Genomic DNA, 16,735 nt, shown 5'->3' with positions numbered 1-16,735 from the left:
TGTCTTTAAATGATTTTATTGGATTGCAAGTCAAACCCGACCTATGTACATTACAGCATGTACAAAGCCCAGCTCCAAACACAGCAGCATCACAAGTCTACACAGAACAGGGTCCTCTTCATACGTTGTATCCGATAAGGCTGCCTCTGCCGATGACCTCCCCAATGTAAAACCACATCAGCACCTCTGTGGCGACCAGACCATTCCTCACGGCATCCTGGGGACACAAACAAACAAGACAGGGAGTAAGGAAAGTAGAAGCAGGCTTCCTTATCTGAGTGCACAGGCTTGCAAGATGTGCCAAACCCCCTTATTAAATACTTTAATAAAAGCAGGTCTGCACTGGTGCCACCTGTAACCTGAGGATGTCTGGTTGTTGCTGCTGTTGATATAACCCAAGCACAGTAGCACTAGCATCCTTGACCTACTGGTGCCCAAAAACCAAAAGTATGAAGAGCAAGTCAGAATTCAAGAACAGACCTGGCTTGAACAAAAAACACTAAAAAAATACAAATCGCTTTGCATAGCTGTTTGACGGTGAAATGAATCTGCAATGTGACCTCTACAAGAGATGCACAGTGTGTCCAACTATGCTACAGCTCTAGGCATACACATCTTCTGTGATTTCATCTAGCTTTATGACTTACCGTACCAAATACAGGCACTGGACATTACAGCCTCTAAAGAACAATACACCTGTATTTAAAAACTCATTAAAACCCTTATTCAGCCCAACAAAGCAACACATGTCTCCTGGCCAGGCATCTCCTGAACTGTTAGGTCCCCTGTGCAATTTATCTTTAACCATCATGGATAAATCAGGGTCACACTGCAAAGCCAATGTCTGCATATCCTCCTCCTCCTCCTTTTCTTCTTTATTTTACTGTACAAAACCCCAAGGCGTTGTGGTCGTCACGCGTCTGGCTTTTGGTACCTTGACTGTGATCTGGGAGAGCCGGCCTGTCTGGAAGGCCTTGACCATCCCCTTCACACCCTCGATGGCCTTGGGGATCTCAGCCGGGGATGGAGGGACCAGTTCGACCCGGGCGTAGTGCCAGAAGGTCGCCAGGCGAGGTCGGGAGTAGGTCACGGCACCTGCAAAAAAAATATGAGAATACATTTATAAAGCATTACAGTAAATTCTGCTCAGGAAAAGTGGGAACACCATAAACTACAGATGACCCAGAACACTTGTTAATTCAGGGTTTGTTTATTTTTTATACAAGACTGCGTTACAGAACGAGAGTCCATACAGCAGTTAAATGTTAAACACACAGACATTGATAACACTGTACACCTAAATCCAGAACAAGCGCCACTGGAAGCAATGGAGCTACAGCAAGCCCTGGGGGTTAAGATCCAAGAGCTAGGAACCAACCAGGAGATATTTTGATCACATCTGAGACCTCAAACTACAGGACCCTGTAACCTTGGAGCAAGCTGATTTCACCCTGCTGTAAAAAAATAAATCAAAAGTAGGATCCTGTTGCACACACACTAATATATATATATATATATATATATATATATATATATATATATACACACACACACACACAAACAAACAAACATACAAACGTCTACCGTAGGTCTGAACTGATAGGACAATATTAAGAATGAAACTCTTTCACGTCAGTACCTGAATTTGCCGTTTTAAATATTGGCAAGCCTTCACAATACCTATTTACAACACAATCACATTTGTATTCATTCTAAACCGGGATGAAGAGTCCCGCATTCGGGTTCAGTTCACTTCAAGTGCAACACAGAACACCTAGTTTAAATTATGCACACGCAGTTTAATTTGAAGGTGCAAACAAAATGCTTAACGACGCACTAAGCACCCCTTATTTTCTTTTTGTTTTTGCATCCTGTTTGGTTTTTCTCAGTTTCCTCCCCGGTTACTTACGGCCTAAGTAACACTACTGAACCGACACTGCTGCAAAAGGGCACCGGTTTTGTAGACAGACACACTAAATATATCCTTTTGGAATAAACAGCTCACCGCTGATGAGTTGCGGCGTCTTGGTAACTACGGTCTGGATGAGTTTCTGCGCTGCCTGTGCCATTCTGTCTCTGTAATAACTGTATTTGCTCTTAACCGCACTCCTCTTTACCGACTCGACTCCGCACAGGACTGAATGTCACCTCCACCCTCAGGACCCCGGCTCGCTGCTGTCTGCTCGAGTGCCTGCTCCAGACCCGCACGCTATCTTTTTATATAAATCAAGTTGACATCACACGGGGGCCAACGGCTTCCGCGTCAAATCCTCACGATGGCAGTTATTCTCACCATTCAAAATGATTCAGTTTCAAAATAATTGAGAAATGAACACCATTTTATGCATCTTAAAAGGCATTGTGATGAACACCTATGTAGAAAATGACACTCCAGTTGTTGCTATGAAACAAGCGCCTCTGCAGAATGCTGTCGAAACATTCCGTTTTAATATTCATGTGAAATCCTGAAAGCGTCTATTCTATAAAAACGATTCCGCTAATATCCCACGTTACTATCACAGAGGTATACTGCGGCGTGTCTGACTACAGGACTGTTCTGAATGCACTGGCCCCCCTACCTAAACTCTGCAAAACCTGACCCAACTGCTCTGCAATGGCGTCTTACACAGTAAAGCCTGGGTCACTCTCAAACTGCGTGACCCTCTTTTCCAAGAGCACCACATTCACAAACTTCATTTAAAATTTAAAGAAAGGGGGAGGCTTCCAACTAATATATATATATATATATATATATATATATATATATATATATATATATATATATATATATATATATATATACATAAAAACACACAGAAGCTTGAAGTGATTGGTTTCAGGTTTATTAAAATCATCTTAAAAATACACACGTTATACTTTTTACAATTCTTAGATTTGTACAGTTTTCCATTGTTTTAAACAGTTGGTGTGGATTCACTTAATCAGTCATACCGGCTTCTTATTTTGTCAGTATTGTCCTTTGCTTGCCACGCTATGCTTTGCTTACTTTGGTGCGCGATACAACAGCAGCAGCAAGCAATAACACGAGAAGGACAGAATGAACCCACAGCTCAAAATGCAGCACGCAGCTTCTCTCCAAAGGCAACTCTTAAAACACATCAGGTGTGTACAAGCTCTCTGGCAGCAGGCAGGTCAGCGAGCTGCTGGATTGACAAGATAATGTTCAAACTGTGCCTTTGGATTTCGGACCTGCAAGGGAAGTAGTCACTGAACTCTAGTTCTGTAGAGATGCTTGCCCGTAGTCCAATCTTCATGACTCGCTGAACGTTTTCAATGAATCTCCCCTCTTGAACTAAACCACTCCAGTTTCTCTCCATCACAGCCTCTGCCCCATACTGTAACCGAACAAATGGTTTTCAGATTCTTGAGAACCTGGGTTCGAATTCAATCAATCTTAAGAGCGGTGGATCTTAATACAGCCGACCTCAATCTTTCTGTTTCGCGAGCCTCATTTCAATGTGCTTTAGTCTTTAGGGATGCTAATGGAGTTAACGGTAGCAGCATTAAGACCCACCGCGGGTTAGACTATTAAATTAGCTCTCCCCTGGATATTCTTCCAGCTAGATTCAGGTTGTGAGCCCACAGCGACCCCAGCTAGATACTCCAGCCTGAAAGAAGAGCCGAATGAGTGAAAAAAGATTTGAAATGGTATACAACCATCCTGGAGCAGAAACTCTACCATAAAAACAAGTGTTGGTTTGCCATTATCCGACCCATTCATCAATCTCATTATTTCCATGCACTCGAGAACATATCTAAATTATATATATATTTTTTGTTGTGGCATTTTTTTTATTATTCTAATAATAAAAACCATTGTGTACAGACACAGCAGTTTTCAAAACGCAAACCCGAAAAAGAAAAAAGAACCAGTAAACTATTACTAGAGGGTTAAATAAATAAATCAATGTCGTGTGCAATGTAACCTCTACTGTTAGTTTTAAGAAAAAACAATCTCACCTAACTACCAATCCCAATTTAACAAACCAGTCGGGTTGCAGTAAAGAACTTTTTTTTTTTTTTTTTTTTTTTTTTAAAAGGATGGCACAATTAGCCTGATCGCCAATAGAAAATGGTTCTAGTCCCAGCTCCAGAACATGGGATCATGCGAGACAATCCAGATGCACCTCGCTGTCAATTTAAAAAAAACACTCCTTTACAAATGAACCCACAGAGATATGCATCTCATTCACAAGGGAGTCCTGGAAGCAAGCGCCAGCAACGACTCCATCGGGTGAAGCAGCAAGAGCCGGATTATTTACTGAATTCCCAATCCCTGTGTGTGTGAACACAGCAGCTTGAACTGAGATGATGTAAGCAACTCTTCATATATACAGGGTGGGGCCGATTGGTTTAGTTCAGGTCCTTGTGTGTAGGTGCGTGCGTGTGTGCGTGTTTGAGTGTTACTGGAGGAACGCACCGCTGTGTGGTCCTCTCTGAACCTGGGGGTTTGTTTGTTTATCCAACCCATACTGGATGCAGCCCATTGTGCTTTGCTTCCGTTTTAGTTTTTTTGCTATTTTCTGCACTGTTATTTTGCAGCTGTATTTACAGTGAGATAGAACAGTGGAGGTGTGCAGGTTTGCATGGTGTGGATGTACAGAGGATGCAATAAAACTCAGGGGGTTGATCTGATTAATCTATATCCTGCCACTGCTAGATGATGATTCTTTTTTTAGAGCTGCATACAGCATTTTGAAATCATCCTGCATTACATCACCCACCTACCCGAGGCTATCCCAAGACTACCCCTAAGTAGTTGGTGCAATCCAGGCAGATTCGCAATTACTGTATAATGCTTTAAAAGCTCCAGCTGCGGACTATCAGGGTGTGCTCTCTGCACGACGCAGACGAACGGGGCAGCAATGTTCAGCATATGGAGGACATGGTGAGGATCGGGCATTCCCTCCCCCTTCAGGAAATAACCCTCCGACAAGCATTCCTTCAAAACAACTGAGGACCAGGCAGATCAAAACCAGACAGGCCACAATCCCGCCGATAGCAGGTGTGTGCAGTGCTATGCATGTGTGTGCCGTTACCCATCTGCAGTGACACTGTACACACACACACACACACACACACACACACACACACACACAGACGCAGCAGGGCTGAATGCAGTCGCAGTGTCCTACGCGCTCTGCCCTGTCTGCAGCCTCTTCTGTTTGCGCTCCGCCAGCCACTGCTGGATCCTCTCCTTCAGCTCTGTGTTGCTTCTGATCTGGTCCATGGTGAGAGGACTGCGGCTGAAAGGGTCAGTCTGGTCACTGCACGCACACACACAGAATGAGAGGAGGGGGAGAGAGAGAGAGAGAGAGAGAGAGAGAGAGAGAGAGAGAGAGAGAGAGAGAGAAGCACAATGCTGTTAGCTCCACTAGCTCTTCTACTGGAGACAGGAGACTGCCACTCCCTGCACAGTATAACCCCTCCTTATAGAATCCCCTATGGAACCCCCAACAGTTAGTATAACCATACTGGAGTGTGTGAGAAAGGAGAAACTCAAAGCTTAGACTCAGTACAGCCACAACAGCCAACATTGCAAGCCCTGTGGGAACAGCGCACACACTCTCCACACTAACTGCGGACAGACAGGCAGGCAGGCAGGCAGGCAGGCAGGCAGGCAGGCAGGCAGGCAGGCAGTCAGACCTGAGCAGGTGCCTGGCGATGGTGGAGCGGTCCACAGTGACCCGGGAGGAGGGCAGCAGGACTGGGTCTAGCATCAGGGTGCTCATGATGGGGTCGAGGAACTCATCTGGGGCGTCCGCGTACGTCTCCTCATCCTGCAGCTGCTGGTCTGCCAGGGACTAAGAAGGGGCGAGGAAAGAAAGCAAGAGAGCAACAATCAGACCAGCTAATCTCAGAGCAAAACCTGCACCCGACCTCAGGGGTCCCTTATTTCTGCAAGGGACTGAGAGGGGAAAGAAACTGACTGCCGCGCTCACCTTGATCTTGTCGGCCAGCTGGCTGAAGGAGACGATCATGTTGCCCGGCTTGTTGATCTTCTTGAGGACGCGCACCATCTGCGCAAACAGCCTGGGGGAGTAGGAGCGCCCGTCCTTGGGGACCGTGGAACAGAAATTCTCCTCGTTTCTGGGACAGGGAACACAGGTTACAAGCACAGTGTGAATCAGAAAGGCTGTCCTGCCAGGACAAACCTCACAGAGATTTTTTCAAGCAATCGAGAAACATGTGAAAATAGTACACTGTGCGCTAGATTCTCAAAGATATTTACTCCAAACTATCGTTAGCAGGTTTTTTTTATTCTCCCAGATAGTAAAAACACACACAATAAAAAGAAACCCTAATAAACCAGCTCATTAATTATGGGACTTGTGAGTTGTTTCTTAAATGTGCTTCTGACAAAATACGGCATTATACTTTTCCAGGTTTTCTAGCTAATTCAGAATTGAAGAGCATTCTTTTAAAGTTGGGACAGATCCTGCAAAGCCCACGTTCGTGCCAGCGCTATCAATAATGCAAGGAGAGAAAGTGGCTGGTCTCTTACCCCAGATTCAGGTAGATGGTGCAGATGTCAGAGACGAGCTGCTGGGGCTTGAAGTCAAACTCGGTGAAGTCCTTTACCTTGAGCGCGCCCATCTTGGGCCCCACCAGGTGCTGCAGGAAATAGTTGAGCATGGAGATGATCCTCTCTGCCAGGAAGGGGTGCGCGAACAGACACTTGATCTCTGAAACACAGCCGACAAAAAAAATAAAAACACATCGTCTTTATTGGGCTTTCTGCTGCGTGTGCACTCTTTTCTCCATTACCCAAAAGCTTATTAATAGCAATGCTTTAAGGAAACCGTGTTTAGAGTTTGAACACATTTGATAGCCAAGATGTGGAGCAGTCATGGGGTGGAGCAGTGGCCCTGAGAAGCTGTTTCAAAGCTGTGAGGGTGTGAGGGAAAGCTGAAGAGCAGCAGACAGAGAGAGCGCAGGGCAGGGATATCCAATCACAGCCCTGGAGGGCCACTCCACTCCAGGGTGAACGGGTGAAATGACATCATTTACTACTTCAGGGTCTGCCTGGCGTAGGGGTAGAGAGGCTCCAAGCTCCAGAGTGATGTCAGAAGCAAGTGGCTGAAGCAGTGCTGGAGCAGAGCCTGGGAGCCTCAGGCCTGCAGTGGCCAGGTCTCACCTGAGGTGAGGAAGGCCAGGGTCCCGATGGTCTCGTTCGACATGATGTTGTGGAATCGCGCCAGCTGCCCGAACATCTGGAGGCTGGACTCCTTCTCTCTGCGAGCGTCGGGAGTCAGCGAGTCCCACTCCCCGCGGTCCCGCTCGATCTGCAGGACCTTGATCTTGCTCAGGTACTGGAAGAGGAGAGGAGAGGAGAGGACACAGATTCCTTATTGAGAAAATCAGCCTTCTACCTGGAATGGATCAAAGTGCTGTGCAAAGGGAGCTCTACTTCACTAGCCTCTATCAGTCGTACCTGGATGGCTTCATCCAATAGGAAGATAGCGTCGTTCATGAGCAGGTTGAGGAATCGCAGAAAGAGGGGTGGGTTCATGGCCTCCAGATTCTCCGAGGCGTACCGAGCCAGGCTCTGAGAGGACAGGGAACACGTCACACGCCATTATAAACCCCACGTCTGCACCAGCCAGCCCACGCGAACACTGTAGCACTGCACAGTACAGACGGGCTCTCACCTTGATGCTCTCCCTGTAGCTGTCCTTCCCCCACATATATTTCAGGATCGGGTACATGGGCCGCCGGTAATTGAACTTCTGCTCAAACTGATGAGGGTCTCCTGGAAGCAAGAAACATTGAGCGGTGCAAACGTTTAGAAAGCCATGTAGAATTTCAGCTGTACTTTGCATGACTCAGCTTCAGGACAAAGTTGGTTCATTCTGGCATCCCCACAAGTCACCAATTGTAGGTCACAAATTCAGGTGGGACTTATTAAGCACACTGTAAAACCTGGACTGCCTCAACTGCTCTGCAATGGGATTCTTCACTGCTGCTGTATAAAGGAGTCTGGCATTACCTGTGAACTCAATGTCCACGAAGACTGTGATGAGCGCCTCAGCCAGCTGTGCAGCATGCTGGTAGGTGCAGAAGGCTCGCTCTCTCTGGAACATGCTGGACTGGGCGGGGCCAGGCACCTGCTCCAGGTGAGGCATCACCGCCTCCAGCACCTCCGCCAGCTTGGCACGCAGGTGAGGGTTCTTCAGCCTGCCAAGGGACAACCAAAGACACCCGGCGTCATTACTGCATCACCCCAGCTTCATCACTGCTGCATGACTGCATCACCACCGCAACATCCCCATGGACTTGCATGTGACTCAATCGAATTGGACAGTTGTTCAAACCCTTTTACATCAAACCCCTGCATGGAGAAATGCTAGGCGAAGCCTGCCACATCAACACACAGCTACCTGATCCATACGGGCCAAGGCTTATCTGCCAGATACACTCACGAGCTCACAGCCTTGGATGACGTCATAATATTCCCTCTTCCTACATTCTCTTCTCATTCAAACACGCCCCTGATCCAGACAGGGTGTTACCTCTCCACATTGCCCATGAAGACCGTGACAAAGTCAAGGATCTGCTCCAGAGAAGAGCCCGATGACTCCAACACCTCGTCCGCAAACCTCCGCAGGAAGATGAAGAAATCCCCCAGGCTGTCAGCAAAGAACTCTGCAGCCGAGAAGGAGACAAGCAATCGAGTCTTGCTTTAACTTTCTTTCTGCATCTTTATGTGGCTGTTCCCTTCTTTTAAACTTTCTGTACATGGTTCACTCCAGCTCAAGTAAGTAAGTACTGCGCTCTAGTCAGGAGACATAGTTACGAGTAAGAAGGTAAGCTAGTCAGTAAGTTAATAAGGACGTTTGTTAATCTGCCAGACAGCAAGTTAGTAAGTAATTGAGTAAGCTAGCAGGTAAGTTAGCGAGTAGTTGAAGAGTGTGAATGCTGCAGGGTACCTGGCACGTAGCAGAGCAGGCTGTTCTCGAGGGCAGGCAAGGGGAAAGTCAGCTGGGTGTAGTCGACCCCGCTGGCCCCCAGGCTGAAATGCACCAGCACCGTGGCCGTGGACACCTGCAGGTTCAGGCAGCCCTGCAGCATGTGTGGCTCGGTGGCGGCTGCCTTGGTGGACAGGTAGACGGTCATGAGGCGCTCAAACTGCTCCCGCAGCTGCTCCGAGGCGGGGCTGGCGCTCTGCTGCGCCTCCCTCCACACTCCCTGCAGCCGATGCAGGGACTGGTTCATCTTCACCATCTGGTCATGGAGCCTGGGGGGGAGGGAGGGAAAGAGCAGGGCAGGACAGCGCCCAGCTGCCTCTTTAGAAGAGTTTACAGAGGTTTATACAGCAATCAAGGCTGTGCCAGCCATGGATACACTCAGCCTGCTGAAACCACTGCTTTCCGATTCGGTGTACTAATGCTGGCCGCGTGTTAGTATTCGGTAGCTAATCAGGCACTGACACTTGATCACTCTATATAGAAATCACTGAGTTTATCCTTAATTGATAGGTTACGTTTACACAAATCAACTGGGATGGAAATAAGACTCCTATTGCATAGCACGTTCACCCACTCCAGGTTTTACTATGAGCTTGATTAGCTACAGTGTATGGGTAACAAGCTCAGGTGTGTCTTAGTAAACACGGAATGGATCAGACTGCTATGCAACTGGAGTCTTATTTCCATCTCTGATCAATGCAAAGCCTTCACAAGAACAGTACTATAATACTGCTGGGTCAACTTTAATGAACAGTATAGCGGTATTTAAGATAGCCACTGTTCAGAATCTAACCAGTGATAGTCTTTAACTCTGTGTTAATCCAGACAGTGGTTTCCTCTGGGATTTGATTGATTAACGGCATGTGGAGAGAGGTCTGTGTTTAGAGCGTGCTTTGGAGTTTTAAGGAGTCTGTATTCAGATGCTACCTGTGGAATCCCAGGTGCAAGGCGTACTGTGTCAGTATGAGGTTCTCCGTCAGGAGGTTGTAGGACTGGGCAAACTCTGGCTCCTGGTTCTGGGGAGCTGGTATCAAAGTAGTTTCTTTATCCAAACCTGCGATCAATGAAGAAATACACAAAGCTCTATGAAATGGGTCACCTCTTCATTATCATAGGCACTGCTCGCCCTGTGTTTCGCTATCTGACTCACACAGACACAAGGTGAAGTATTGGTTAAACGGAGAATACCTTTCACATGCACGTTCCTGCTCCGTCTCTCCTCCTCGTTCAGCTCCTTGAGGGCGCAGTAGGTGGGGTTGAAGGTCAGCAGTTTGGGGGAGCGGAGGCGGCAGAACGGCTGGCAGAGCCGGAGCAGAGCGGCGCCCAGGTTCAGGAAGAAGGCGTCCGAGGCGTACATCTGGAAGAAGATTTCCGGCATCTGGTTGGCCCAGATCTTGGCACGGCCGGCGTTGGCGTGCAGGCAGCCCCCCAGCCAGGTGAGCAGCCGGTGCCGCGTGTCCGGAGACAGCTGGAGCAGGTTCTTCAGGATCTGGAAGAGCTTGTCATGGAACTGCGCCATGAACTGCAGGGAGGGGAGGGGAGAGCAAGTCAGAGAAACAAACACACGCTGGTTCCTACTTCAGTCTTGGAACTGCCCAGAGACCAGCGTGACCAGCTAGAGCTGACCAGTCACTTATATGAAGGGTTTAGAAATGCACAAGAAGCAAAATATCTGACTGTTCTTAAACTGACGCAGTTGTTTTTGTCTTCCTGTGACCTGTCTGCCTACCTGGTGAATATTGGACTCCTGGACCTTTGTCTCCTGTGGACTGGAGCGCGAGGGGTTAAGGAAGTAGCCGTGGCTCTCCACCACTCCGGGGGTCTTGAGCAGGCAGGAGATGTTCAGCACTGCCCCTAGCAGAGTCTTCTGGTACTGCAGGCCGTTGTTGGGGTCTTTGGGCTGGATGTAGTCCACAAACACCTGGGAAAGGGAAAAGGCAAGGCATGTGCAAAACATCAACACAAGAGGAAGAATCTCTGATGCAGCGCTATACTGTGCACGCAAACTGCCAACCACAATCAATCAGACATTTTTGTGTTGTGAGAGGACCTGGAAAACAGTATTCCAAGTGAGGTCTGGTGTGTCCGTGTGTGTTCTCGTCTCTGTGGGTATGCCTATGTGCTAGTGGGAGTGTCTGTTGGTGTGTGTGTGGCTGTGGGGCGTGTCCCGGTGTGGCTGTGGGGCGTGACTCGGTGTGCTTGGGGGCGTGTCCCGGTGTGCTTGGGGGCGTGATTGTGGGTGTGTCTGTGCTTGGGGGAGTGTCTCTGTGTGCTTGGGGGAGTGTCTCTGTGTGCTTGGGGGAGTGTCTCTGTGTGCCCGCCCTCTTCCCCTCACCCTGGCGATGTCGAGCTGCTTGCTGAAGTACACCAGGATGTCCAGGTACGAGTTGAGCAGCAGCTGGCACAGGTCCAGGTCCTTCACTCGTCCCAGCATCACCTCAAACAGCGGCACCATCACCTCCCCGAAGGTCCGCACCTCCTGGTCAGCCAGCAGGGCAGCGATGACCTCGTCCAGGAACTCTCCCACCTCCTCCAGCACTGTCACGGGAAGAGACGGGACGGGGTTACACTGCACATAACAGACAGGGATGCGGACCATATTCTTGTGGTTTCCATTAGAAAATAACAAAGAACGTTTTAAGCCAATTCAACGTAACTTTCCACAGAAATTCATGCAAGTTCACAGCTAACATTTAAAATATAAATATACGGGCTTCACCATCTTAAAAGTTCAAATGTAAAGCAGCTACTGGGGTAAAGTGTAAAAGTTAGTAAAGACTATAACCAAGTTATGACAGCTGGTGCAACTGTTAAACTCAATAACTGTGCTGAAGAACATCCTTTGCAAGCTTCATGACTGCTGGATGAGCAGTTCTCTGTACACATGTAAAGCTCTGCTGCGTGTGTGTGTGTTGCAGTGCCCCCGTGACTCACAGCCTCCGCTGACAGCCTCCAGCAGCAGGTTGAGGAGCTGCTCGGAGACGTTCTGGCCCACGTAGATCTCCGGGGTGAGCAGGACGGTGCGTGCGTTCAACACGCTCAGGTTCTTACACCGCACCGCGCAGGCCAGCAGCTTCTCAGGAACCTTCTTGATCTGCGGGGCGGCAGAGGAAGAGAATGAAGAACACAGACCCTCGCGGTCCCGTTACTGCACAGCCCGAGAGCTGGGAGGTGAGCTCCAGAGCTGTGGATTCTGTATGGGAGGGAATGCAGAGCCGCTCTCACCTCCTCCTTGGCTCTCTGGAAGCAGGAGAAGAGGTACGGCACGGCCCGCTTCTCCCCCGCGTCGCGGTCCGCAGACAGGTTGAGCGCACTCGATGACGTCATGTTGATGAGGTGATTCCCCGGCTCCGGCATCAGCATTCTGTTAAACAGAGCCTGCGCACACACACACTGACAGTGAGCTCAGAGTCACATTATAAATTCAATTCATTTACTGTGTCGACAGTCTCAACATGTCTGGTGCTGGCGAGTGCCTGTGTGTGTGTGTGTGTGTGAGAGAGTGTGTACGTGTGCACACACCTGCTCTATATTGTCCATGTCCAGCCAGTCCTGTCCGTCCAGGTCAGATGCCATCTCCTCCAGGTAGACGCAGCGCGGGGGGATCCCATTCCCCCCCTTCAGACTGGGGTCACCTGCACAGCCAGGAGAGTAAGCCTCAGCTAAAGGGGTTTTTTATTGTTAATTTCTTATTAAAAAGTTATACAAAAGGACGTACGTGCAGGTAATTCAACATGTAAAACACACAATATATATATAAAGAGCTGAGATATTGCATTCAGGTAATTTCCACAGGTAATTAATAAGATTCAGCATTTATGATGACAAGACTCTGCTTTCCCCAGCATTCATCAGGAAGGTAAATGTGGAGAAACTCAAGTAAGACACATGCATTCATCTCAGCTAATGCGCTACTACACTGACAAACTCCAGTAATGCTACATAGCTGGCTTTTAATAACTTGTTTAAAAAGGTCTATATATATATATATATATATATATATATATATATATATATATATATATATATATATAAATGAAATTCAAATTGTTTTATGTTGCTTTATATTGATTGAAGAGTGAAAGCTTGGACAGCAGATGTGATTACTACTGATCGAGGAGATGCAGGCACCCCTGCGTATTCAGCAAGCAAGACAAGCTATCTCCGTTCATTAGCTTCTCTGACGTCATCTAACGACAGACTCTGAACCGCCTCGAGAGTTGTGCTTGCTGTTAAAAGTTTACCAGCCGCCTTGCAGCCTGATCCCATCAGCTCACCGCAGCACTCATGCACCCCCCCAGCAGCACTGGGTTCAACTACAAGTGCAGCTGTGCAATTCGGAATGCATTGTGCAATTGTAACTGCAGCTGTCATTGGAGCTGGACCTTGGCGTAACTGTCATTCTACAATATAACTGATGGATCCCAGTTGAATTCTGCTGTAACTGGAATTGGAATGGAGTCCTGGTCTGGCATGGATTGCAGGTGTGTGCACTCACTGTTGTCCAGGGTGAGGAGGAAGATCCTCTGGATCATGTGGTTGATGTTGAGCTGCTCACAGAGCTCCTGCCGCGAGCGGAACGAGCGACTGATCTCCGCCAGGGAGTCGTCGTTCTCATCGACGCTCTCCGACACAGAGTTATCAGAGTCATCCTGACTGCCTCTGGAGTCATCCACTGGAATCAGGAGAGGGGAGAGGAGAGGGAAGAGGAGAGAGGGGAGAGAGGAGAGGGGAGGGGAGAGGAGAGAGGGGAGAGGGGAGAGGGGAAAGAGGAGCGAGAGGGGAGAGAGGATAGAGGAGAGAGAGGAGAGGAGAGAGAGGAGAGCGGAGAGAGGAGAGGGGAGGGGAGAGGAGAGAGGGGAGAGGGGAGAGGGGAGAGGGGAGAGAGGATAGAGGAGAGGGAGAGGAGGGAGAGAGGGGAGAGAGGAGAGGGGAGGGGAGAGGGGAGAGGAGAGAGGGGAGAGGGGAGAGGAGAGAGGGGAGAGAGGATAGAGGAGAGAGAGGGGAGAGAGGAGAGGGGAGAGAGAGGAGAGGGGGGGAGAGAGGAGTCAGTGTCCAGTTCAGCAGCCCATTTCCCCATGGGAGTTTTCTACAACCCATAAATATGCGATCTCTCACGATTGTGGGATATCAAGCTTTTCCAGAGCACCACTGATGCTGATATGAGTGGTTGGAGCCAGGGACAGCAGGTTTGCTAACTTTAATACTTTATACTCTACTCCAACTACTGCTAACACAGCTGCTACTAAGAGGAGTAATAATAATAATAATAATAATAATAATAATAATAATAATACTACTATCAATAATAAGAGAAACTCACAGGAGAGCGGCTGCGGCTGCTTCTGCACAGAGGCGAAGTCCTTGGCGTCGGAGACGGAGCTGAAGAGTGCAGCGAAGGGGTTCCGGGACAGGTTCTGGTTATTATTATTCCCCTGATCTGTCATCTCACTGGGGCTGCAGCTGCATACAGATCCTGGGGTCTGCTCAGCACAGGACAAGGAGGGGGAGCGGGGATTCCTTCACAGCTACACCTGGGAAGCACCGCACAGCTTAGAAAACAACCTGCTACCAGCCTCATTAGAAAGCAACTTGTGGCCAAACAGTTTCAAGCTTGGTTTTAGATCTTGCTCAGAAGCTTTTCTTATCAAGCTGCAAACCCAAACAGATCCTTAGGGTTTGTCTTCAAGACCAGAAATAAACAGTAATTGTGGTTCACCGCTGCTTGAGCTCATCACTTCATAAAGTTGTGAGCAGCTCATCAGACTTTAACAGTCTGATACAAACACCTATTTAACCTGAATAACTGGTCCTGGAGCAGAAGGTTGTAATCTAGCTGTATGACTTAAGAGGAGAGAGGATAGACTGTGCACTGCAATGAGTGGGGCTCAGGTGTCTTCTCATCTTCTGTGTTGTATTCTTCTAGTGGATCAGAATAATTCATTTCATCTGTTTATTAAAACCACTGATGTTTGGGCAATGCTTAGTTGTGCTGTACAGCTGGGGAAATGTAACTCAGAGCCCGGCCATCTTAACAACTAACCCAAAGTGTGACCAGCTACTACAAATCCAGCTGCCTCCCAAAGTGTAAAGCTAGACCAGCACACTGGTATTTGGCAGCAGTACATGTTTCCACACTGGGGTTCATTACTCCACTGCAGTGCACTCACACGTGTTAACCAGACAGAAAGCAGGTCTTGCTGCAGCACATAGATCAACACTAATTGAGTATCAGATAGAGCCAGGCAGGGACACACAGCAACAGCAAGGCTTAGAAACTCCACTAGACCTGCTGCTGCACCCAGTCCTGGGGTTCAGAACTCAGTGAAGTCTATTATTAAAATGATCAGGAGCCAGGAGTTTGAGCAGGGTTAGAAACTCCACTAGACCTGCTGCTGCACCCAGTCCTGGGGTTCAGAACTCAGTGAAGTCTATTATTAAAATGACCAGGAGCCAGGAGTTTGAGCAGGGTTAGAAACTCCACTAGACCTGCTGCTGCACCCAGTCCTGGGGTTCAGAACTCAGTGAAGTCTATTATTAAAATGATCAGGAGCCAGGAGTTTGAGCAGGGTTAGAAACTCCACTAGACCTGCTGCTGCTGCACCCAGTCCTGGGGTTCAGTAAATCTACTCTGAAATGATCGCACTTCACACTTGAGGCTGTAGGGTTTCTATAAGGAGATCTTCATGCAGCTATAGGAGAGGAATACATAGCTTAACAATGAAATATTATTCCTAATTGAGGATACTTCTCAAACTCAGGACGGGTTCAAATGATTAAATAAAGCATCTGATAAAAACTACATTTTATTCAGTATAACCATTGTGAGGGGTTACTACCGTGTTTTGTTGCATCACCTATAATGGATATAAAGTACTGTATCTGACAGCATGATAAGCGTGCTGTCTATGTAGCCTGGTATGCACAAACTGACTGCAACACAACAAGACTACTGTATCGTCTGTCCCAGCGTACACCTTTGCTCGGAAAGAAAGCTCCATTTAATAAGTAGTATTAAATCCTCCAACAGAAGCCTACTGTTGTCATGCGTATGTGTTTAATTAATTTATATAAAGCAGGTGACCCCTGAATGTTACAGAATTACCATGGGAACGCACCGGGCCAATATTCTGTGTCATCACGTTAGTTTTTATTGAATTAAACAAGACGATTACAGAGAATCAAACTGTAATCGATAACACTGTAAGATAAAGCGCCTCTTACATTATTAACAATGTCAACGATCGTGGAATAAATGTTATCGATCGTGGTGTGAATGATAATTAAAACGCATTGACAATCATAGCTCTCTACACTAAACGACACCTACATTAAAGACGATTAAAAGCATATATATATATTTAAGACTCAATCATGTTATTGCCAATAGAATAACCACAACATATTAATATCTGTCCTGAATATTCTGCGTATAGAAGACATCCAGTCAGGACACAAACACTGCATTAATTATACTGGGACACCGAGTTAACTCACACTACCTAGTATCAAGGGGACAGATTTCAAACCCAGCCTAATAACTCACGCATTAGTATTCTTCCAATACAGGCATCGTCGTCTTACCCGAGTGTCTTTTTATTTCAAAACCGTCTCTTTCGTGTCGGAGACACGTCCTCTCACTTCACGACTCAAACAAACGAGCAAAACGTCATCACGCAGGGACGGACAGGGCTGAACGCAAAAGAGGCAGGGACAGTCTTAAAGGGGCAGGGACAAGGGCGTCG

The 16,735-nt window shown here is 47.7% G+C and overlaps 2 protein-coding genes across 4 annotated transcripts; both read right to left on the bottom strand.

The window, feature by feature from the left end:
- Positions 1 to 2,193, bottom strand: LOC117966524 (ATP synthase subunit g, mitochondrial-like). Its single transcript, XM_034912695.2, has 3 exons — positions 2,006 to 2,193; positions 935 to 1,095; positions 1 to 217 (listed from the first exon to the last, which is right to left on the bottom strand). Exons 1-3 carry the CDS (start codon positions 2,067 to 2,069, stop codon positions 119 to 121), a joined length of 324 nt encoding a protein of 107 aa, XP_034768586.1. The 5' UTR covers positions 2,070 to 2,193; the 3' UTR covers positions 1 to 118.
- Positions 2,194 to 2,827: 634 nt separating this feature from the next.
- On the bottom strand, positions 2,828 to 16,703 carry LOC117397220 (ubiquitin conjugation factor E4 A). 3 transcript variants are annotated; one of them, XM_059010154.1, is made up of 20 exons: positions 16,537 to 16,703; positions 14,314 to 14,524; positions 13,489 to 13,665; positions 12,513 to 12,652; positions 12,216 to 12,368; positions 11,925 to 12,084; positions 11,326 to 11,528; positions 10,720 to 10,911; positions 10,179 to 10,512; positions 9,918 to 10,044; positions 8,952 to 9,259; positions 8,535 to 8,667; positions 8,012 to 8,199; positions 7,674 to 7,774; positions 7,457 to 7,570; positions 7,160 to 7,334; positions 6,527 to 6,707; positions 5,964 to 6,111; positions 5,668 to 5,825; positions 2,828 to 5,288 (listed from the first exon to the last, which is right to left on the bottom strand). In XM_059010154.1, the coding sequence occupies exons 2-20, from the start codon at positions 14,435 to 14,437 to the stop codon at positions 5,153 to 5,155; spliced, it is 3,252 nt and encodes a 1,083-aa protein (XP_058866137.1). In that variant the 5' UTR covers positions 14,438 to 14,524; positions 16,537 to 16,703; the 3' UTR covers positions 2,828 to 5,152. The 3 variants fall into 3 exon arrangements, with proteins under 3 accessions (XP_058866137.1, XP_058866136.1, XP_058866138.1); XM_059010153.1 differs by having other exon boundaries at positions 16,575 to 16,702; XM_059010155.1 differs by having other exon boundaries at positions 12,513 to 12,625; positions 16,575 to 16,702.
- Positions 16,704 to 16,735: the final 32 nt, after the last annotated feature.

The sequence above is a fragment of the Acipenser ruthenus genome, chromosome 40 (genome assembly GCF_902713425.1).
Source record: "Acipenser ruthenus chromosome 40, fAciRut3.2 maternal haplotype, whole genome shotgun sequence".
In the NCBI taxonomy this organism is placed as follows: Eukaryota; Metazoa; Chordata; class Actinopteri; order Acipenseriformes; family Acipenseridae; genus Acipenser; species Acipenser ruthenus.
Note: the sequence above shows the minus strand (reverse complement) of the source record. Positions and strands in the feature narration are given on the sequence as shown.